This window comes from Alosa sapidissima, chromosome 11, assembly GCF_018492685.1.
Source record: "Alosa sapidissima isolate fAloSap1 chromosome 11, fAloSap1.pri, whole genome shotgun sequence".
NCBI lineage: Eukaryota > Metazoa > Chordata > Actinopteri > Clupeiformes > Clupeidae > Alosa > Alosa sapidissima.
This window is the reverse complement of record NC_055967.1, coordinates 29,468,627-29,491,497: the sequence shown is the minus strand read 5'-3', so window position 1 is coordinate 29,491,497 and position 22,871 is coordinate 29,468,627. Positions and strand designations below refer to the sequence as shown.

Below are 22,871 nucleotides of genomic sequence, written 5' to 3'. Positions count from 1 at the left end.
AACAGACATTACCGCTAGATTTGATGGCCAGGCTGAAGCACTACGGCTTCTTCGACACAGATGCTCCTTTCTACTTGCTCCCTTTCTGCACTGTTGAGGATGATTACATAGACGTAGATTTGTTGAAAAGAGAAATAGTACGAGTTTATTTATAGAAGACGCACGTGATGAGAAATTTCATGATTTGGCTTGTTAAACAGTGATCACGGATCTGCAGTTAATGTGCAGGGAAACCCCCCTGCAAGTAGATCTACAGCGTATCCAGTACCACTACTGCTCTAAAACAGTTATCATTCCTCTCAAAGTATCATGGTCGTATTTGATTTGTGTTTGTTATTCAAGTCACAGTCATACATTGTACGCCTTGATGAAGGTGCTTTGGCCAGTCTGTTGATATAAAGGGAGTGGAAAGTGTGTGTGTGTGTGAGTGTGTCTGGATTTCAGCACAACTTTTACAATGCAGTCAAATCCATCTACGGCCCAATAAGTCACTGCATCACCCCCCTGAAAACAACAGATGGGCTCAAAATCCTAAAAGACCAGAATAGCATCCTGGAGAGGTGAGCTGAACATTTTAACACCTTACTAAATCAGGACTCTGATGCAGACTATACCATCCTGGATGAACTGCCTGAATTTCCCCTTATTGACAACCTCAGCCAACCTCCAACCTTCCTGGAGGTTCTGTCAGCTATCCCCTCCCTGAAGTACAACAAGTCTCCTGGCTCTGACAATATTCCTGCAGAACTGCTAAAACAGGCGGGGTATCTGCACAAGAACACTACACCGTTACACCACCTAGATTTGGGCCGATGAAAACATCCCACAGCAATGGAGAGATGCCAATATTGTTACCATATATAAAAGCAAAGGGGATGGGGCTATTTGTGGAAACCATAGGGCCATATCACTTCTTGCAGTGGTAGGCAAGGTCCTGGCCAAGGTGATGCTACAGAGGCTGATCAATGACATCACAGAGTCTATGCTACTGGAGTCACAGTGCGGATTTAGAAAGAACAGGAGCACAGTCGACATGGTCTTCACAGCCCCAGAACTCCAAGAAAAGTGCAGGGAACAACATAAAGATGTTTATGGCGTTTGTGTACCTCTCCAAAGCCTTTGACACTGGGCAGAGAGATCTCTTGTGGGAAGTCCTCCACCGTATTGGATGCCCCACTAAGTTTGCCCCACTGTCTGTTGTTCCATCATTCAAATACCTGGGGAGCATTATCTCTGAAGACAATAGTATTGACAATGAGGTCCAGAATAGAATCAAACAAGCATCAGCTGCCTTTGGGAGACTCCGGCGGCGGGTTTTTCAGAACAAGAACCTTCATCTCAACACAAAAATCGTCTACCAAGCGGCCTGCATCACCACCCTCCTCTACAGCTGTGAAGCCTGGGTTACTTACAGCCGCCACATCAAGTCCCTGGAACACTTCCACATCTGCCGTCTCCAGCGCATCCTGGGAATTACTTGGCGTGACAGAGTGCCTCACACACTGATCTCCTCAACAGAACAGGCTGCAAGAGTATTGAGGCCACTATCACCCAGCACCAACTTCGTTGGTTGGGGGCATGTGATAAGGATGCCCTACAATCGTCTCCCCCGCAGAGTGCTATATGGCCAGCTACACCAGGGCCAGCGTTCTGCTGGAGGCCAGAAGAAAAAAACCAAACCAAAATCAAACCAGGGGACCTGGAGAGCATGGCTGCTGACATCTGGCTGCAGTTATGTCTAGATGGGACCCAAGCACTATAGGAGGAAAGGACAACAGACAACAAAGGCTCAGGAGGAACACACCCATGAGTGCCAGCAACACCAATACCATGTTTAACATGCCCCACCTGCAATAGAACCTGTGGATCCAGGATAGGACTACTCAGCTATCAGAAAACTCACCGTTAAAAGGCAGAAGTGAACGTCATCATTGGATTCGATGGACAACCGCAAGCAAGCAAGTGTGGAGGGGGTGGATTTGACACATGGATCCTATGAACATGTCCCAGTGTTCCACTCTGACAGGTCTTTAATGATCGAATGGATTAAATTGACGTCTGGTCAGTCTATTTTTGTCAGCGATGTGGTAGATGGCTGCCCTGACCACCACTAGTATTAAGGATGAATTGATTCAACTGCAGTTGTCTAGAAGTGTCACCCATGTTTGTGTGTGCAGCTTTTGTCAGTTCACCTTGGATAGTCTCTGGTGTGTGTGTGTGTGTGTGTGTTGTTACTCTATTGAGTTGGCTACTGTTTCTCTCTCACAGTGAGAACACTGAGGCTCATCTGTGCGTGTGCTGAAGACTACCGCTCTCTCCATGAGGAAAACTCGCCTCCCAAAACAGCTGCTATGTGAGTTCTGCATTTTTAGAACACACACACCCATACGTCTCTCCTCCTTCCTGTCTTTTTATCACACTGCACAGAAAACACAAGCGCAAATAATGGAAAACTTACAGTGGCGAGCACAAGCAAAAAAGAAAGAAAGGGCCTGACTTGGCAAGGGTCCAGCTGAACCCCGCCAGCCTCTCCCGCCTGACCATGGCCCAGTGTCAGACCTCATCAGCTCCCAGAGTGTCCGAGTCTCAGTGGGGCTGCCGCCTCACCACTGCACCCCCCACTGAGCCTGCGGTGCCGAGCTGCCCCTTAAGTGGGTCGGCCTGTCTGGAACTCACTCAGTGTCGGGACCGGGCGCAGGGGTCCGAGGAGAGGAACAGGGGTGGGGTCAGACTGGACCAGAGGCAGGGGCAGAATAACTGAGGGCAGTGGGGTATGTACTGCTAGGGACAGGGGGAGGGGGGGGGGGGGCGGGGGCGTGCTACTACTTGCACAGAACTTTCTCAAAGGCAGATAGGACTGTCTAGCCCATATCCTCCTTGCATGCTTTCTTAGGCAGGCAGAATTTGTCCCTTTCTTGAAGCTATCAGGCCTTCTGTTATGCATAATTGTAAACTGCTTGTTTTGTGTGCAGGCCAAAACCTGCATTTCATAATTATTATTTTTTTCCTCTCATTTTTAGTTACTCTACCCAGTAAGCTACTACATTGCGTAATGTTTTTCTCCTGATCTGATACTGCTAACATCTATGTAACAGGCATATGTGTCTGTCCCCTGAGTTGTATTGCTGTTAACTTTGACAAAGCATGAGGAAGCACTCTGGAAACACACTGTGGCCGATATTGTCTATATTTGGGAATCGAACTGACGGTAGTTAAAGTGAGTCATTTGTCCTGCACATGTGCCTTTATAAAAGTGTGTTGGTCCAGGTCAGCTGAGAAAGCAGAGCTTTTCTGAGAGCTCAATAACAACGCCATGCCCGTCCCATTCACTTTTGAAAAAGTGGTTCAATATCCTCCTCTCTCGCCATTACCCTTTTAAAAAGGGGACTGAGACGCCCGTGCCCCTAAACATTTCCACTTGTAGCTGGTTTAAAGCGGGGTGGGGGATCGTGTGTGTGTGTGTGTGTGTAGGGCTTTCCAGAGTGTAAACACGGCTCCCACAGAAAAAACACCCCCCTCCCCTCATGTCTCGTCCTGTGTCCCCGTTACATCCAGTGGCAGTGACTCATTAAAGTGTTTAAGAGACATTGAGGTCATGCCTCTCGCTCCCTCTAGGTGCTCTCATCATTGGAGGCTGGGGGGGGGGGGGGGGTGGTAGATAGAGCCATCTGGGTTGCTAAGTCGTCAGGTGCTTTTTTTTTTTTTTTTAAATCATACAATTTGTATTCATATAAAGGAATATCAAACCTGTCACATATAAATGTGAATCTCAAAAGTTTTTCCATCCCCAACATGGCCTCTGACTCTCTTTTGTGAGAAGCGGTGGGGTTCTGATTCCTGGGGTATTTTGGAAATTCTTGATCTATTGTGGATCGTTTTTGGTTTCAAACCACTGCCAGTGAATGTTTCCTCCCACACTGTTGCTGGAAGAACAACCATAAAACAAGGGGTTTGTTTGAAAACAATTAATTGGCAAAACAATTAAAGGCACATCTGATGGCAAGAGAACGAGTTTGGGTTTTGCTTGGGTTGGTGTTAGAGAGGTCCTGTTGCCCCTGAGGAGTTGTCGATTCCCCTGCTGTGCTGCCTAGGGGACATTTCACTTTTCTTTCCAGCTTTGATAGACTCATTTGCCCCCCTTTTTAGTTTGTGTAAACTTGCTGGTGAGAAAGTATGAAATTACCCATGCATGCATGGACACAAACAATCGCACATTCTCACTGTTCCTGCACACTCCCCCAGTGCTTTTGTGTTTCGCGACGTCTGTCTTTTTTTGTTCTTTTTATGCGTGCGGCGTCATTACTCATGCGCATACACACACTGCCAATACCAATAGTCACTTCCTCCTCCAGTCTATTAACAGTTTTATTTTCTCATCTCTCCTTTTTTTTCCTATGATAAGCTTATGTATGCTCACCTCTCTCTCTCTCTCTCTCTCTCTCTCTCTCTCTCTCTCTCTCTCTCTCTCTCTCTCTCTCTCTCTCTCTCTCTGTCTCTGTCTCTGTCTCTGTCTCTGTCTCTCTCTCTCTCTCTCTCTCTCTCTCTGTGTCTCTGTCTCTGTGTGATTACCTCACAACTCTGACCTATAGGACACTAGGTCTCTGTACATTGGCCTTCATTGTTCTGATGTGTAAGTAGTACCATTTGATAGAAGGAAAAGAATGCAGAGACTATCACTAAGTAGGTGTGTGTGTTTGTATGAGTGAATATCTTAGCTGTTTGTAGTGGATTCGGTTTCATTTAGGCCAGGAATGAAAAGAGATACCTGGATACCTTCTCACGCAAGGTGGCCCGCACCTTAAAGCCTGCGAGACTGCCGTTGCTTACTCAGCAGTGAATCAGTACTAGGCCTCTGTATGAGAGGGAATCATTTTACCTCGTCATTCCAGTAACTCACGCAATGCATTATACTCTCACTCCTCATTATAACGTTTTTAAGATTGTTTTACATGAAGAGATCAGATGCAAAACCCTCTAAATCCATCTGACCACTTTTCTTTTAAATGACCATTTTTTTTATCAGGCTGCTATAGGTTTTGCCTACAAATAGATATTTCAGACCAGGAAGAGTGTGGTTTTTAGCAAGTTTTGAAGCTACATTATTTGATTAATGTATGTGTGGAGAGCATTCACTCACCATTGTTATCTCATTTTTTTGGGCGGAGGTGGCGTTTAGAGGGTTTTTTTCATCTGAACTCTTCACATAGATATCAGGGAGTGGTTGAAAACACTCTCTATGTGTAAAAAGCCAACACCACATACTGTTCAAACTCAGGTGGCTGGTCTTTTCTTGGTTCCATCTGTGAGCTTGAACCAGGGCTGTGGTCTACATGTTTGCAGTTTGGTCCAGGAGTGTGGCAGGGCTAAACTAGGAACTTTTAGAACGGTATACAATCAGCAAAGTATAAAGACATCAAGGTAGTGTTGGTTTAGTAACTTTTTCATAGCACTGTTTATAGTGTTCCTCCTCTGTAAACACAAAGCAATCAGGCCTGTCATTTTAATGGCTAATCGTAAATCGTAAATTTGGACCAATCACATTCTAATCTCTGAGCTTGATGTAGAGACCCTGGTTGAAATATACAACAGTAATGCTGAACGACTCTGTGTGTGTGTGTGTGTGTGTGTGTGTGTGTGTGTGTGTGTGTGTGTGCGCGTGCGTGCGTACAGAGGTGCAGATGACCTGTTGCCTATCCTCTCATTTGTGGCCTTGCGCACAGAGCTTCCCCAGCTGGTTTCTGAGTGTGCTGCTTTGGAAGAGTTCATTCATGAGGGGTGAGTAGTCTTTTTTTTCTCCTTCTCTCTCACACACTCATGCATCCAGCCATGCAAATGCAAATGTATGACACACTCTGATGGAAACACTCCCACATGGGCGTGTGTATATATATATTTTATCAAGCTCATTCATATTATTTTTGATGTGAAGTTGTTTTCATTTAAACGTGTCCTCATAAAGTGTGCATCTCCAGGACAACCAGTTAATGTCCCTGCCCAAGCTGAGCCCAAACTTACACCCTTGGTGTGTGTGAGCAACCTACACGTTACTCATCTTGCACTGGATCATCTTCCTGAATCTCAGTATTCTGATCACAACAAGCCTGGGCAAATTAGCACCAGTCAGAGGCTACATTTATTGTTTTGCACTTTTATGATGTTGTCACATCACCAAGATTTGATTTCATCAGAAATATTTGGCTGTGATTTTCAACTAAATAAAATACAAATGACAAACTACTATTTTTGTATTTGAAATACATGTATCATAAATATTGCCCATCCCTGCCCATATCCACTATTTGTGTCCCCTCAGACCTTACTGTCAGAAACACACACTCCCTCACTCGCTCTCATTCTTGCTTCTTCTGATGACTTCTAAGAGTTCAGAAGGTAGTCACACAGTAGACACACATGATGCACCCACTTCCCCAAACCACAGCCTTCCACCCATGCAGCCTTCCGCCCACCTCTCTTGCTTGCGTGTCAGTGCAGAAGGCACCAGCAAGCCTTGTTTATCTGAGGCATGAGGGTGCTTTTACGGCCTGGTTAGATTGGCACTGGCCAAGGAATGTGGGGATATTCTCGACGGGCTCCTTCCTGGTCTATAAAAATACAAATAAAATCCCACTGGATGTTTCTGTAGCTCCGCGGTTTGGAATAGGCCCTGGTTGGAGCCAACGCAGACTCGTTCGCTGAGAAGCCTTCAACGTTGGAAAGGCTGCGTATGCTGATGCCGTTTGCCGGGAAAAACTTAAATTATCAAAACGTTTATAGCCGATTTAGAAAAGTGCCTGTTACACGCACAACTGCACATTTGCTGCTCGGAGTTTCTTTTGCTTTCGTTCAATTACTTAGATTTATACGCACACACAACATGCATGCACGCATGCAGACACGCGCGCACACACACACACACACACACTCTTACCCATGTGCGCGCGCACACACACACACTCTTACGCATGCACACTCTTACGCATGCACACACACATACAGACACGCACATACAGTTACTCCCTCTCGTTCTCCATCTCTGTCTTTCTTTCCCGTTATGTTGTTACACACTGCTCTGCTCTGAGCATTCCTCGTGTCTTGCACTCATTAGCTGAAGGTCACCCAGAGTTGACGCGAACCTGGTCCTCTCCCTCCACCCTGTAGAGCACCCCCACCCACCCCTCTGTGTCCTGCGTTTCTTTATCTCCTATTCCAGCCATCCAGTTCATTTAATTCTGCCTCATCACTCAACACAACAACAAGAAATGCGTAAATCACCAATGTTCCTTTCAACAAACTGTAAACAAGGACAGATGTAATCAGTTACAAGGGTCATTTTTGAGGCTTGTAGTCACTCTGTTTGCCTGCCGTGCAACAGTCTATTTGCATAACCATTGATATGCAGTGCTGATGTTTCCAGTGTATAACTCATCACTGATTCACTGACGCCTGCCCAGTGCCCACAGGTCATTGTTTTAATTTGAAGACATTATCAGTGTTAATAGATTAACTAATACTTGCATCCAAATATATTTATTTTTTACTAGTTTTTAAATGCCTCCAGGACATTAATCCCATCATCTTGGTAGTGTTAGTCTTACCAATAGCACAGAGCAAGGGATTTCATATTTTGTCCTGTGAACTGAATTTGCTCGACCAGATGAAATGCAGTTTGTTGGGCGTGTAAGTAATTCCTTCACGTTTCCTGTCTCTGTCTGTCTGTCTGTCTCAGGTACCTGATTGGTGAGGAGGGCTACTGTCTCACTTCAATGCAGAGTGCGCTGACCTATATAGAATCACTACACACCTTGACCACTCCACTGCCCAACACTAAGCTCACCTGACCGGTAAGGTGCACTCATTTGCATTCTGTTTACCTGGATAATAGGCTCTCTTGTGAAAAAAGCCAATTTTAGCTTATTATTTGGTTATTTTGTCTGTTTCACTGTTCTTAGTTCTTTACATTTTATTTGATTCCTTTTTACTCCTCCTTTTTACTCAGCAATACTTCAAATACTTCAAGGTATTTCAATCTTGGCACTGTGTAAATTTAAGTCTGTTTGAAGTCTGTGTATATTCACACTATTCTGTTCTCCTTTTAAATAAGTTCTCCATCCACACTCACGTCTGCAAATGATAGAATCTTGTCCACACGGTTTACCTAGACCAGCGGTTCCCAAACTATTTTCCCCGCATACCACCACCTACACTCTGACATGCCTTGCGTACCCCTACCATCATCACCACACATAAAAATGTAACCCCTTCTATTGACGCATTCCAGGCACCATGTTTAATTAGCCGCCCTACATGACAACAAAATCAAAATGTGAACTGGTCTATGAGCTCACACTAAAAAGAAAAAACAGGGTGGAGAACAACATTATGAAACAAAGAGAACATGGGCTTAAGAAAAACAAATAACACCTTTCCGACATTGCCATTTTCATCTCACGCACCCCCTGGTGCAGGGCCGGAGTGGGGCCACTTTTCAGCCCGGGAGTTTCAGGCTCAAGACCGGCCCACTTTTTCCATGGTGGTGGAAATTGGATACCGTAAATAAAGCAACAGTTCAGCTCTTACTATCCTGTAGAGAAGTTAACAAAAGATATTGCATTATTCCACAAGGATAGGTTGATAAGTTAACAAAAACAGAAAGAAAGAAAGAAAAGAAAAAGCATTTGAAATGTAGGCCTATCACTCTTCCACAAAGAGGCATATTTAACTATTGTTTACATGTTTCTGCATTGGTCAGCTATCATATTGTTGTTTGGCGATTTACTCTTTTACTACACCCACTTCTGAGCAAACAATTATAGGTTGATCATGTAGCCTGCTGTCATACTGTTCGTTTTTATATTAAACAACTTTAATTCATATGGTTTACTCTATTATCCTCTACTTAGTCACAGCTAATTTCGGGCTCGTCATTTTCAGCGGGGGACTGGCTGATCTGCTCCTCAGGCTACTTTTTTTACTGCATACACAGGTCAAGCTTACGTTTGTTTTTTTTTTATCAATATTTGCATAATATTTGCAAAGTCTATGAATCGCCATTTTGGATGATACGAAAAGGCTAATATTTTAATTAATTTAATATTCCCAATTACTCCGCTAATAATCATTGCATAGACTATCTCTCTTTACCAGTTGCCACTTATGTTTGTCCTCTTCAAAAAAAATCTGGAAGCTTGGCACATATTTGGCAGAATTTTCTCCAATGTTTTTTGTCTTTTTTACCTGGCCTTTTCAGTCCCTCCTGGCCTCTTTCTACTATCCATCCTCCCTGACGCTTATCGCTATTTGCTACGTTAGGGATGGCCCGGCTATGGTATCTGAGAGAACTTTTTGGGAAAAGACGGGCTATATGGACCCAACCAACTCTTCTAGGGAGGGGAGAACTCCGTCACATGGTAGGCTACAACCCATGCAGAGGCTGCGATGTTAGGCATAGAATGTGGAATGTGTGTAGCCTACTTTAAGAGAAGATCGACTAACGTGGCAAATGTCAATATTTTTCCCTCGACCGGCCCAGAAGTGAAGCGGCCCACCGGGAATTCTCCCGAATCTCCCAATTGCCCACTCCGGGCCTGCCCTAGTGGAAGCTCGTGTACCACCGGTGGTATACGTACCACAGTTGGGGAATCCCTGACCTAGACAGTAGGTGGGACACCTGAAGCACGGATCACATGACCATTTAAGCAATTGTCAGCATTGTAAAATGCAGAATTTGACTGCACTACAGATCTGCCACCAAGGACAGCAAGGCTTGTAACGCTTGTTTTTCGGCCTCAATGTTGCATTCACTGCTGGCAGGCTAGTAGTGGAAGTCAAAGTGAGTCATGGACACTACAGAAAGATCAGACTTACAAGGACCAATCAGGAAGGGAATATGGATTTCTAAGTCATTGTTTTCAGATGCTTGCGGTTTCGTGGTCCATATTAAAACGCAAAGTTGGAGTTTTCAAATGAATATAGAGCCGACAGCGTTCAAACCATTTCAGGAGCTCGAAAACACCAGATTAGTGTAAATGAAAGGAGAAAACATAACTATAGTGTGTTGGATTCAAACGAAAATGAAGTAGTCTGGATGAAGCTTTAGTCAATGATCACAATTAGGGCTGAAAGATTAATTGACTTTTAATCAAACTTGCAATGTCAAATCATGAAGGCCGCAATTAATCCTGCAGTTTATGGCTCATGGTTATTTGGGAGTATTTTCCAACTACCTGAGGCAACATGATGAACATGATGTACCATCTTTTTAAAAAGCACCATAGGCAGCTGTGCAATGAATGTAGCCTACAGCAAGAGAAGGCTACCTAAGAAGTCATATTTCATTTTAAATGTATTATATAGTGAATATTGAACTGAAGTGTATTAGTTAGTTTTATCCAATTTGTTAGCGGGATTTGGGTTTCATCTGTTTGGCCTGATAAAGCGTGAGCTCCTTTGTGCGTCAGAGGAAGTGACCTGATCATGATTCACAATATGTTGCACAGGCTCTGGTTTCAAATACAAATGAACTAAAGTGTTGATCTAGTGATCTGAATCTCAGCTATGCAAATCCTTTGATGCAATGACATGGTTGCATCAGTCACTGCATCAGTTAGGTGTGGTCTTGGACACCTGCTTAGATTTTCTTTATTTCTGTTCTGGGAGCAATATAATAAAATAAAAATGTAAAAAAATTCCAGCATTTCTGAGTGGAGCAGAGTCAATCATATGTCGACTCCCTCAAGCAGCGTACACAGCGCAACGCGCCTCCTAACCCGCTTTGACATCGTCTCCTCGCCTGGCCCTAAACTCTTTGTGACACAGTTATCCTCCTTTATCAAAACATTTTACTTGGCCTCGCTCTCTGTCTGGGGCCCTGTCACATCCACTCGGGTGCCCAGGAGAGAGGAGGGCCGAGGCCCTCTGCATCCGTTTCCGCCCCCTGATCCTGCCATCGCTATGGAGATGACGGCCAGGGAGCAGGGTCGGCGTGGTTGTGTATGTCATCAGTCGAGTAGCCATTTTCAGCTTTTAGGATGAGAATAACTTCATGGCATCTTCTCAGGAGGTTATTCAATATTTTTTACCACTCTAGTTGCCAATTTTTAATGCATGTCTGCCAGTTCGCTTCAACCACTTCTGGGATTTCCATCCCAGAAGTGGTTGAAGCGAACTGGCAGACATGCATTAAAAATTGGCAACTAGAGTGGTAAAAAATATTGAATAACCTCCTGAGAAGCCCATAAGCAATAAACCCATAAGCAATCTTGTAATAAGCACACAAGTTGGACTAATTTTGTAAAACTGGAAGGTGCACAAGCTCCATCATGTCACATGTCAAAGAATATTCAGACAAGGTGGGGTGCCATTTGACCATTCAATTGGATCATAATTCAATTTCTCAATGTTGCTACCTGCTACTGATACAGTAGCATCTGGTTCTGATCTTAACTGTGTATACAGTAATGTAACAGGCATACTACCGGTCAAAAGTTTAGGGTCACTTAGAAATTTCCATTCCACTCCATTACAGACAGAATGGTTTGAATTGTTTGGAAATGGTTCCAAAGGCACATTCTGTTTACTAATCTGATATCATTTTAAAAGACTAACTGAAAAAATATTGGAGAACCCTTCTGCAATTATGTAAGCACAAAATGTAATCTGAAAACTGCTGTCCTTATTAAAAAAAAAAAACAATGCAACTGATCTCCTCTGGTATTCTGTCTATGATGGAGTGGAATGGAAATTTCTAAGTGGCTCCAAACTTTTGACTGATAGTGTATGTTGTAATGCAGTTTGATCAATTGTAATATAGTGTAATGTGATGTAATGGATGCATTATGTTTTGTCCTTTTGCTGTACTCAGATGAGGGGCAGGCTCCAGACAAGGCATGCTGTAACTGGGAGGAGATGAGGTTCCTGTGAGAACTCCGTAGAACCCACCACGGGACCGCCAGCCATTTCCGCACCACCCAGCTCACCCTGCTTCTCCCTCCTCCCCAAACACACCCCACCCCACTTTCATCCTGTAAATACCCCCACCCCCTCTCCTACTCAGGGGCGTCGTTATGACGATGCCTCTCACATATGTCCAAAGTTCCATTGGATTCTACTGACTGAGGGGGGTAGGCTGACTACTGTGTGTGTGTGTGTGTGTGTGTGTGAGCGCTGGGTGAATGTGGATAGGGGATAAGCAGGGACCCTGTGTGGGGTGGTTACTGCTGTCGGCAGTGGCAGGTGTGGAGAAGAGGACGCCCCATCAGTGATCCTCAGGCTGCACAACGGACCAGAGCAGAGCAGCCCTGGTGGTGTTGGCAGACATTCTGTAGAAAAACCACGGTCACAGGCCTGGTGGTGTTGGCAGACATTCTGTAGAAAAACCACGGTCACATCTGTCAAGTAATCTATATAAAGGCAGGAGTCCGGCCATGTGTTGGCCAGATGTGTCGTATATGTATCAACAAGCATGTGCCTGATGTCTTCTCAACCAAAGTGACAATATCAAAGGCCCACATGCATGATGCTATGGTTTATTTTAAATGCCCTCTTCCTGCAGTTTTAGATTTTGTGAACAACCATAGTCTCATATTTTACTAATCAAAGCACTGTTTGTGTTAATTTCTGTAGGAAGGATGATGTATTGCATTACTATTTAACAGCTATATTATATATCAAGCGGGTTCTTAGATTACATCTTATTTGCTTGGTTCTAGGTTTGTTTTAAGGTAACACTTTTTGAGGAACTATCACTGCTCTCGCTTGTACAAATAAACAAAAGTGGCTTTAGGGCTTTACAGTTAACTGTAAAATTGGTAAACCAGTCAACCAGTTATAGCCTTTTTTTACATGTTCCATTATGTGTTCTGGTGTATATCTTGTCATTTGCAACAATGATAGACACTTAACATTTAAGACTGCACTTCAGATGTGTTTATACAGAGTGTAATATTGTGTTATGAAATGAGGTGCGCGTGTGTGTGTGCGAGAGAAACGTGGCCATGTGTGTTTGCACAAACAGATCATGTATGTTTTCAGCTATTTACTCCCTTAAAAAGCAAGATGGGTTTACAAGAATCATCTCCAGATTTCTGTCCTTATTTCATCCCCTTGAGAAGTGCATAATCGGGGTGGAGCTAGCTAGCAAGCATTCAATGTCTAATCTGAGCATCATCCAGGCAGTGTCACATCTCAACAAGCCTCTTATGTGATGTGCGTTTGTGGGGATCGGCCTGTTCCGTGCCCTGGTGCCACATGTGCCCACTGCTGCGTTGGCACACAGCGCTTTGGGTCAGAGTAGGGAGCCATTGGTGAGGCTGAGACACTATCAGAGGGGTTCAGGGCCTACCACATAGAATAAACAAAACAAACTCTATATCTCTGTTATCTACAATTTGTTTATACCTTATACCCAAGGGTGGTCTGTGCTCCTATTAACCACTGCACTATGATCATGTAAACTAAAGTTATTGTTTTCATTTCATAAGTCATTTTTTTATGCTGCAATTTTGCTATTTAATACTTTTTACTGAGTTTGTATGAGTGCAAAGTGTTAAGAAATGTGAAAAGAATTGCTGTGTATGATGGTTCAAACTACTGTATCATTGTATGTATCATAAAATATGAGTATGACACTTCAACTTTTCCTGATTGCCCTAACACTGAATTAACCTTTTTAAATGTACTTGTACAGCAATGATATCAACTGTAGGCAACTCCTTGTTTAAGGAAATATGCTCAACAGATAGGTAAGGATTTTCTGAGTTTTATTTGTTGTTTGTTTATTTGTTGTCTGAAGCATTTTTAAGATAATTATTATAATGTGAACGTACACTGGATGTCAAAAATACTGATGGCATTTTTATGTGAAACTGTGTTTACATGTTTTCCCCATCTTTGACTGATTTGGAGAATGTCCTTGGCATCAGTTGAGTTTGCTTTGTAAGTTCCATTTCTGTGTGTGTGTGTGTGTGTGTGTGTGTGGGTGGTCAAGAAAGAATGGGATTGACATCCTGAGTTTTCTAACAATAAAGATGTATCTAAACTTTAAACTACGAACCCACCACAGTTCTTCCTTGTATCTTTCATGCGTTCTATGGTGATTCAAAAGAAACAACAAATTACTTAAAATTATTCAAATTAATGTTGATAATTAAATTATAAGTAATTATTAAATATTAATTATAATTAATTATTAATAATAATGTTTTAGTTGATATTATTTTTTCATGATTGCTTCAACTGACCTCTGTCTGAAGGGAGAAGGAAGACCCAACTTTGAGAAGTAAAAAACAAAAAAAACGCACTGTTGTGTCCAGTTTGATCGGAAAGGCCCGACAATGGCGATACTGATTCCTCTCCTCTCCTTTCCTCTCTCTCCCCCTCTCCCCTCCCCTGCTGTCCTGTCTTGATACTTCCCCTCCCCACCAACTATGAAGCCTTGCAGTCACCCGGGCTAAATGGGCTCTTGTCTGCTCAGTTGAATTAATATTTGTTTAAACGAATGGGGCAGCAGGCGGAAGCAGTAGAGTAGCAGCTCAGTGGGGGGTAACGTAGACCTGACGTGTGCAAGGAGGAACCATTATGACGGAAGGTGATGGCAGTGTGTGTGTGTGTGTGTGGTATTGGAGGGGAGGGCTCGGTGGCAGGGGAACCAATTGTGAAAGTGGGGTGGGGGGGAGGGGGTCATCTATAATGCTATGACTGCCAGATGGCTGGAGTATCCCGAGAGTTTTGAGGGCAGAAGAGGAAACATGCCACACCAAATCAGATGGAGGCTCCGCCGACGGACCCCTAGACCTACAGTCCCCTCTCTCTCTCGCCCGCTGGGAACTTCAGTAACTTTCATGCACAACTCTTTGTGTCTCAATGTCCCCTTGAATCATTTCTGTTTCACTTGGCCTTTCGTCTCTTTGAGCACCAGTCTGAGCTCCACACTAATCAAGACCCGCGTTTTAGCTCCCTTTGCTGTTTGGTCTGTTGACTGCTCATTGAGAACTTATGCAGCCTTTTCCTGCTCCCCATTCTGTAGCCAGGGGATGACTACACAAGTAAAAATAACTGATAATGATTTGGCATTCCATAAACTCAGACACTATTAACAGCTATCAAACACAACTTTATTTGATTTGTTTGTAATCGCTTGGCTACCTCACCCTGCAAAAAAACTTTACTGTGCTGCTATTGGTCTTTGCTGTGACATTAGCACCATAAGAAATTATATATTAGCCTATGTCTTCAGTTTCAGTTAAAGTTGTCCCTGTAACATGGTTTACTGTATAATACAAATAACACGATGTACTTTGTGTGTTAAGTGTCAAACTTAAGGATCTAATGTAGTCCTTGTTATATACATGGTATAAATAAACTAATGTTGATAGTGCCATGTCTAATGATAGCAAGAATTAGGCCTATTTATTCAAGTTGACTGTTAAGCAAGCTTTCATTACCTCATCAAAAGCAAATCAGAAGAACCCCAAACAAACCTGTCAATGCTGAACTTTGTTTAGTTTAAAAGCTCTTTTGGGTAACATAATGATTTGTGTATATCTGCCCATTCACAGGCTACATTTCACCACATTTCACAATTACATGAAATATTAACCGGAGTCTATCTTTGTGGGAGGATGAAACGGGAAGGTCATTGCATCTGCGTCCTATTCCCCGGCGTGTGTATGTGTGTGTGGGTGAGAGAGAGAGAGAGAGTGTGTGCGGTCCAGCCTCTCCCAGCTGTGTGGCCGATAGCGTGAGTTCTCTCTTCCCGCTCTGCCTTCCTCTGACCTCAGAACCGGCCACAGATGTGACGCCAGCGCCCAGCAACGGCAAACATTTATCTGCACTCTGCTTTCCTCTGCAGCGACTGCAAAAACCAACCCGCTCCTTCAATTTTCCCAGAAATCACTCACTCACTCTCTTACTCACTCATTCTCTCTAACTCTCCCTCTCTCTCTCTTGCACTGACAGTCTAGTTATCCCTCGCTCTCTCCTCCACTTATCTCTCCCATCTTCTCTCTCTCTCTCTCTCTCTCTCTCTCCCTCTCTCTCTCTCTCTCTCTCTCTGTCACTCACTCACTCACTCACTCACTTACTCTCTGTCTCTCTCCCTTACACTCTCCTATGCTGTTTTTGGATGGTGTTAATCTCATTTACGCACAGTGGCAAAAGCCCTGCCAGTGTCTGTTAATTAGGCAACCACACACATGCACAGACATGCACGCAGTGTCTGGCCTGGCTTGATGTCTCATACATGCAGCCTTTTCCAGTATTTTAGAGGGAGATCAGAAGGGGGGGGGGGGGGGGTTATTTAAAAGGTCTTTGTCCAGTTTCAGATGAAATTCCACTCGTCCCAAGTTTCTGCTTTTATATACTTAAACAGAAACCCAGAACCCCCTCAGTAAACTCAGCAGGGCTGCACTCTCCGTTTGCCTCCATCAGTACCAGTGCAGTGGTGGATGAAGTACACAAATCCTGTACTTGAGTGAAAGTAGAGATACACATGGTCAAATGTTACTCCAGTAAAAGTAGAAGTCCTCCTTTTACATTTCCACTTGAGTGGAAGTACAAGTACTTGCCTTCAAATGTACTTAAGTATCGAAAGTAAAAGTCCTAAAATGTAATATGACTAATACAGTACAGTTGTATTTACTATTGTTAAAATGATTCTGCACAGACATAGGCATTGATTGAGCCTTTCTCCTTCATTCAAGGACAAAATCAACTAAGAATTGTTGTATGTAGAAAGAACTAAAAACAAACTAATGTGATATCTTATCTTAGATACTTCAGAGTAACCACTTTTTGCTTTGCTGAATGCTTTACACTTTCAGACCAAATCAAGACGTTCCCTTTTGTTTTGATAGTGTCAGATTGTCTATCATCATTTGCTTGATGATGTCTGTGTGTGTGTGTGTGTAACATCAATGTTGTGAAAAGGGGTCAACAAGGTACAGTAAATAGTGGATATAACAATAACATAGCTTAGGCAAGATCATTATTTAAAGCCTATAGCTTTATGGAAAATACACATGTAAGTATGTATTTGGACAGTCTTTTTTCCAAAAGGAACTTCAGCTGTACTTCAGCTGTCACAAAATGCAGTGGAGTAAAAAGTAAGATATTTGGCCTAGAAATGTACTGGAGTAAAAGTAAAAAGTTTAGCAAAATTGAATTAGTCAAGTAAATAGATACATGACAAAGCGACTTAAGTACAGTAATTAAGTAAATGTACTCAAGTAATGTCCGCCACTGTATCAGTGAAAGCAGTAGTGGCTCCTGGCTGAACTCAGTGGCCTTTACATACTCTGGGCCACTTCCGACGTTCGTAATTCATACCGCTTGGTCAGACTCGGAGCAGAACATGGCAGCTGGGAGAGAGGAGGGGGGGTGGGGTGGTGGGGGGCACCCTGTGCGCTCCGTATCAGTGGACTTCACAGCGATGGGTTCCAATAATGATCCTCAGCACTCTATTCGACTCTCCCTCTCTCTCCTTTTTTTTCTCTCCTCATTCTGGCAGCCTCGTAGTCACGCAAAGGCTTATCATCCCCATAGAGCTGAGTTCCATGTATTCGTCATCTTTGTGAGTTTGTGACCCGTCTCTGTTTGTGTGTGTGTGTGTGTGGGGGGGGGGGGGGTGGCGGCAATCACATGTCATAATAAATGGTCATTTTGGGTAGATGGCATTCGTGTTTGTGTGTGTGTGTGTGTATGTATGTGTGTGTATGTATGTTGCTGATCAATGTATCATGCTGTGTGTCAGTCTCCCAGACCGGAGTTTGATGTTTTTTTGTGGATAGAGTGACTAAGGCCTAGCTGTGCTCCGTTTTTGGCAGGGACAGCTTACACTCTCACGACAAGGGAAAGAGATGGCAGCACTGTTCGCCAAAGTCTCTATTTTGTTTTCCCCGTCGGTTATAGGATTTCGAGGATTCGACCGAGTTCTGTGTTTTGTAGCGTCGGCCTGGTTCCAAGTCCTAATCAGACCCAGAGCAGGCAGAGATCACACCCTCCCCTTAACTCTCCTATGACTGTTGTTACCATGGCTACTGTCTCATTTGGTTCAGGTAATCCACATACCTAAACACACCCACCCACACACACACACACACACACCCTGAAGATGTCTTGTGTATCCTGTGAGGTCTTGTGCCCCTTTACGCCCAACCACAACAATGCTCTACTTTTGTCAGTGATTCTCAACTGATCAGAGATTCGAGTGAGGGAAATAAATGTGTGTGCTTGGTTGTTTAAGTACTTTGGCGCAGCTGCAATTATTTTCATTGGCTCATTCTGCTCTTCCATCTTTCTTTCTTTTTCTCATTCTCTTTTTCATATCCTCACAATCCCTTGGAGTTCACCTTCAAAGCAGCGGTGAAAAGCCATCTTTGCAGATGACAGGAATTTATGCAGTGCACAGAGAAGTTTGGAAATCCAAGGGCTTACCATATCCCACTGCATTCTGTTTTCTGTTTTGTCATAAGCTTTGAAGTTAGCTGAGAAATGTGAAGTCTGAGTGTTGTTCTGTGCCTATGTGTGCTATTTGTATTACGTATAGCCTATATGTCTGTGTGTGTGTATGTGTGTGTGTGTGTGTGAGTGAGAGAGCAGGGAAGCCAGGACGATAGATTGTCCCACTGTTGTTCATTAAAGTTTGGTCTAATTTGGCTGTCGGCCAACACACAATCACAAATACACGACAGACTGTTACAACAGCCCTGTTTAGCCCCCAACCAACCAACCTCCTAGCCTCCCCCAAAACCCCATCCCTTTCAGAAAGTCTGTTAGCAGTCAGGCTTTGTGAATCCTGGTTACTTTATTGGCATGACATTCATATTGCTAAAGCACATACTGTATGCAAATGACAGGGACATAAACAATGGCATTAACAAACAATGCAATCCATTCTTTACAAAATCATTTCATCTTCCTGTGGCATACGGGTAATCCGTAGGGCTGTGTGTGAGGCAGGGTGGGGGATTGCAGCCCCTATTTACAAGTTTGGTTGCACTCGGATAATGGGACACACTAAGAGGGTGGGAGGGGCAAAAGTGTGTTTGTGAGCGAAAATGGGGAGAAGCATTCCACTTCCCACCACATGTACACACACACACACACAAATCAACACTAATACACACAAACACACACAAAGAGTAGAGTGGCTTCTAGTCAAAAGATCAAAGTCAAAGTCAAAAGTCAAAAGATCTGTACAATAAAAAGAAAGCATAAAACAATATTGTGTTAAATCGCATCACCTTCTCTTTTTCATTTTTTGATTTAATTCCCACAACAAGCACTTCACAATTCAATTTACACAGGGTTAGTGCTCACTGCTGTCGATCTGTCCACGCAGTGTAATGTAATCGAGCCAGACAAATAATACATTTACAGAAATGGCTGATATTTCAAAGCTGTGCCCTTTATCCTCTTAATATCCTCTTTACTGGCATGCAAAAGGGGTTGCACACACGCAAACACAAATACACAGAGAAAGATAGATACACACACACACACACACACACACACACACACACACACCCACACACACACACCCACACACACACACACAGACAATCACTCGCTCACTCACACACACACAAACAAAAACATCAACTGGCAACAGCAAAGACAGAGAGGATGTCCAAGGATTCCAACACATGATGGTTCTGACTGCTGCTGATGGCGTCACAAGCGGATGGGCTCTACAGATTCCCCTCCAGGATCACTGTTTTTAGGTCAGCAGGGCAGCTGACCGGGTAGATGGTGTGGGAGGTGTTCCGTCTCTCGATGAGCGTCGCCACTGCCTCCCCTAGCTCCAGGTGGTTCAGGAACCCAGGGGCGATGCGCTCTGGAGTGGCCACTCCCGTGTTGATCTTCACCTGCCAGAGGAGGAGAACCAGAGAGATGCTTTAAAATCTGTTGAGGAGTATCGTAGAGAGTTTTTACCTTGTCACCGATCTACCTGAACAACAAATAACTAGTTGTTCTAAGTATCCATGACCTACAGGGCCTGATACAGTACTGATACATTATGGAAGACTAACAAAAACCTACTGTTGATCCTAGATAAAACAACAAAAACAACCTTGTTATTTAATTGTTGTTTGTCCACCAACAATATGGGACGTGTTTTGTGTACACAACCAACACACACCTGATTAAGTTTGCAGGAGACATCAGGGTACTCTTCCCGCAGAACCTGACAGAAGGCCAGAGCGCTCGCTGCTCCCACCGTCAGGAACCCAGTGCCAGGCATCAGGATCTTCTCTCCAGCACCACCTGCAGGGATAAGCTTGTTATTGCAGCCTAACTAATACCCCAACCACTTAAAAACATCCAAGGGCCGCTTTTAAAGCAACACTCAATTGTCAATGCTCTGAGTACCTATTTAGCGCTAAGGTGGTACCCAGTGCTTCAAAAAATGACAAAAAGAGTCATATACAACAAAGTACACAGTAGCTGTTTTAAGGGCCTATCATAATGAGAACTTCTTTCAACAATTTATCTGAGCATTAATAGCCAACTAGTTTACAATCAAAAGTGTGTGGTTTCATAACGTCTCTCTCAAGATTATGAAGAGGAGTGGCACTCACCTGTAATGAACGTGTAGGTGCAGTCAGAATCATCCCTCACCAAAGGGAAGAAGGTTTTCCATGAGACAAAGGTGCTGAGCAGTAATGTGTCAATGACCTAAGGAATCAGACCAAGTTGATGAGCAAGAGACAGTGATGAGACAAGATAGGGGTACAATCAAAGAGTTAAGACGTCTGTAGGGTGTCTGAGGAGACAGAGAACCGTGACATGACATGAGACAAAACTGAAAGGAGAAATTTTGGATACAGGACAGAGGGGAAAAACATGCTAAAAGTACTGTATGTCTGTGAATCTAGAGGTGTCAGGATGAACATTATTTATATAGCACATTTCATACACAGGGTTAATTCAATGTGCTTTTACATAAACAAAAGCAAAGCTTAATAAAAGCAAAGAGTAGGCCTATAGTTTTAAAATGTTTAAAAGTGAAGTACATAGAATAATAATAATAATAATAATAATAATAATAAAAAGGCTACAAGTCTTACCCAGTGCAGTTCTTTTACGGTCTGTGTGTGAGGGGGTCCACCCTGCCACCAGCTGAAGCCCAAAGAAGACACCACATCTGTCACCTTCCCCACCAGTTTTAGAAGAGCTTGTTTCGCCTCCTCTGCACCATCTTCTGTGCCTGAGTTAAAGAGAGATAAATTCAACTCAGATGCAACTGGCTCGTGTTGAGAATTTTTGAAGGAAGGTTTTAGCCAAGCTGTCCTCTCACCGACATTCCCCACCAATGTGATCAAGTTGCCTTTGGTGGACGGAGAAACAAAATCCTTGAGTTTATCCAATCTGGCGCTGTCGCGGGAGATCACGGCTACCCTGAAACCTAAACATCGAGGCGAAAAAATCACATACAGATAACCCACATCAAATTGAATGACATGACACAGAAGGGTAGCCCATCAAGCGCTCCCGCACCCTGAGCGAGTTTGAATTCGAACGTCGTGCGTCTGTTCCACCTGACACGCGCCACGCCAGCCCTCTATTTGTAGCCGGTTCTGGATAAACCTTTTACTGCCTATGGGATAAACCGAAGGTCGCCTACATGTTAAATTGTTTATTTCTGTTTTGATTCAAGGACAACAATGAACAGCCTATTACAAATACATAACAAAAGTATTTTCGCTCAAAGGCTCAAGTGGCAACGCACAAAATCTGAGTTATTTGCCTATCACACAGGACGTTGCCTTTATAACAAGCCTATAGCGTAGGCAAATTAATCTATTCTACCCGAAAGGCATGTCTTACCCCTATCCAGAAGTGCCTTGACAACCCCGGATCCCACGGTACCTGCACCGCCAAGTGCCAACACCAACCTGTCCCCGTTTGACATTACGATCGGAAAAAAATCAAAACAATCAGAGAACTTCGCCAATAGGCTATATCTAGAAGAGGTTGTGACAGAGTTTGTGACTTTATCTGCCCGTTTAACTCTTCATAAAGAGCTGAGACCCTTTAAACTGATATGAGGGTCCAGGGTTCCGCCCTTATGTCAATGTCATCAATCCTAGCCACGCCCGGATTAGATGGTGGGACACCTCGCCCATTATTCACTGTTCGATTGTTAAGACGACACACTAACTAAGTTCGTTAGTGATAAGGCATAGGCTAGTCCATTATGCTGAACTGGCTAATTTAACGGTCATTAAATGGTGTGATAAGAGTTGATTAATTGTTGCTGAATGGAGTTGATAGTCTCGCTCCAGGAGGTAAAGATTTGTAACAATCATTAGAAATGAATGGGTGAGAAAATGGTCAGTGTATAAAGTCGAGTCTAACACACCTGTTGATGTATCTGTGCTTCTGTACATTCATACATTCACACACACACAAACACACACCCTCCCCTTCTTTCTCTATGCCAGCCCCCACTGGAACCTTTGCCCATTATAATCCCCTTTCTGACTTGCATGACCTCAGGCAATAGCAAATTCATAAAAAATAAAACTGGTAATATCCAATAAAGCATAAGTTGGTAGGCTACAAAGGTCTATCACAATATTAGATGATAATATATGTGTTACTATTCATAACAAGTCATAATGCAGCGGTCTTTTTTGACCGGGAACACAAACTAGTGAACATAAAACGAATTAGAAGGTTAAAACGTACTAGGCCTACACATGCGCCCATGCACTTTATTACACATGAGATACTGCGTAGATTTAAATGTTTCTTAACTAATTTGTAGGCTATTATGCAACTGCAGAACTGCAGCAGCACTGAAATGGGCCACATGCAACTCAAATGGTCAAGGCCGCATTTCCCAAAAACCTAGTTAAAACTAAGTTAGC

General features: G+C 43.5%; 2 protein-coding genes and 1 long non-coding RNA gene across 6 annotated transcripts in view; 1 reads left to right on the top strand and 2 right to left on the bottom strand.

Moving 5' to 3' along the window:
* Positions 1-14,612, top strand: part of vps9d1 (VPS9 domain containing 1) — a 44,314-nt gene extending 29,702 nt beyond the window's left edge. Inside the window, exons 13-17 of one of the 4 annotated variants that reach the window (XR_006035207.1) lie at positions 2,269-2,353; positions 5,671-5,775; positions 7,727-7,841; positions 11,861-13,978; positions 14,595-14,612. Coding sequence is in view for 3 of the 4 variants with exons in the window: in XM_042111018.1 (XP_041966952.1) it covers positions 2,269-2,353; positions 5,671-5,775; positions 7,727-7,838 (302 nt within the window). In the remaining variant the exon portion in view is untranslated. Of the gene's footprint in view, positions 1-444; positions 561-659; positions 1,661-2,268; positions 2,355-5,670; positions 5,776-7,726; positions 7,842-11,860; positions 14,043-14,594 lie in introns of those variants that run through there. The other 3 variants (XM_042111018.1, XM_042111020.1, XM_042111021.1) reach the window with 3 other exon arrangements.
* On the bottom strand, positions 13,892-14,459 carry LOC121724459. Its single transcript, XR_006035210.1, has 2 exons — positions 14,238-14,459; positions 13,892-14,084 (listed from the first exon to the last, which is right to left on the bottom strand). It is a non-coding gene; the product is annotated as an uncharacterized LOC121724459 (long non-coding RNA).
* A 4,168-nt stretch (positions 14,613-18,780) lies between the features above and the next one.
* Positions 18,781-22,403, bottom strand: si:dkey-238o13.4 (uncharacterized protein LOC560780 homolog). Its single transcript, XM_042111028.1, has 6 exons — positions 21,826-22,403; positions 21,296-21,403; positions 21,066-21,205; positions 20,577-20,673; positions 20,138-20,262; positions 18,781-19,862 (listed from the first exon to the last, which is right to left on the bottom strand). The coding sequence occupies exons 1-6, from the start codon at positions 21,908-21,910 to the stop codon at positions 19,686-19,688; spliced, it is 732 nt and encodes a 243-aa protein (XP_041966962.1). The 5' UTR covers positions 21,911-22,403; the 3' UTR covers positions 18,781-19,685.
* Positions 22,404-22,871: the final 468 nt, after the last annotated feature.

Excerpts from the sequence above, each read along its gene's own strand:
- si:dkey-238o13.4 (XM_042111028.1), bottom strand. The coding sequence starts at position 21,910 with ATGTCAAACGGGGACAGGTTGGTGTTGGCACTTGGCGGTGCAGGTACC. Across the intron at positions 21,206-21,295 it reads CACATTGGTGGGGAATGTCG|GCACAGAAGATGGTGCAGAG; the intron begins GTGAGAGGACAG and ends TCTTTAACTCAG. Across the intron at positions 19,863-20,137 it reads TCTCCTGCAAACTTAATCAG|GTGAAGATCAACACGGGAGT; the intron begins GTGTGTGTTGGT and ends CTCCTCTGGCAG.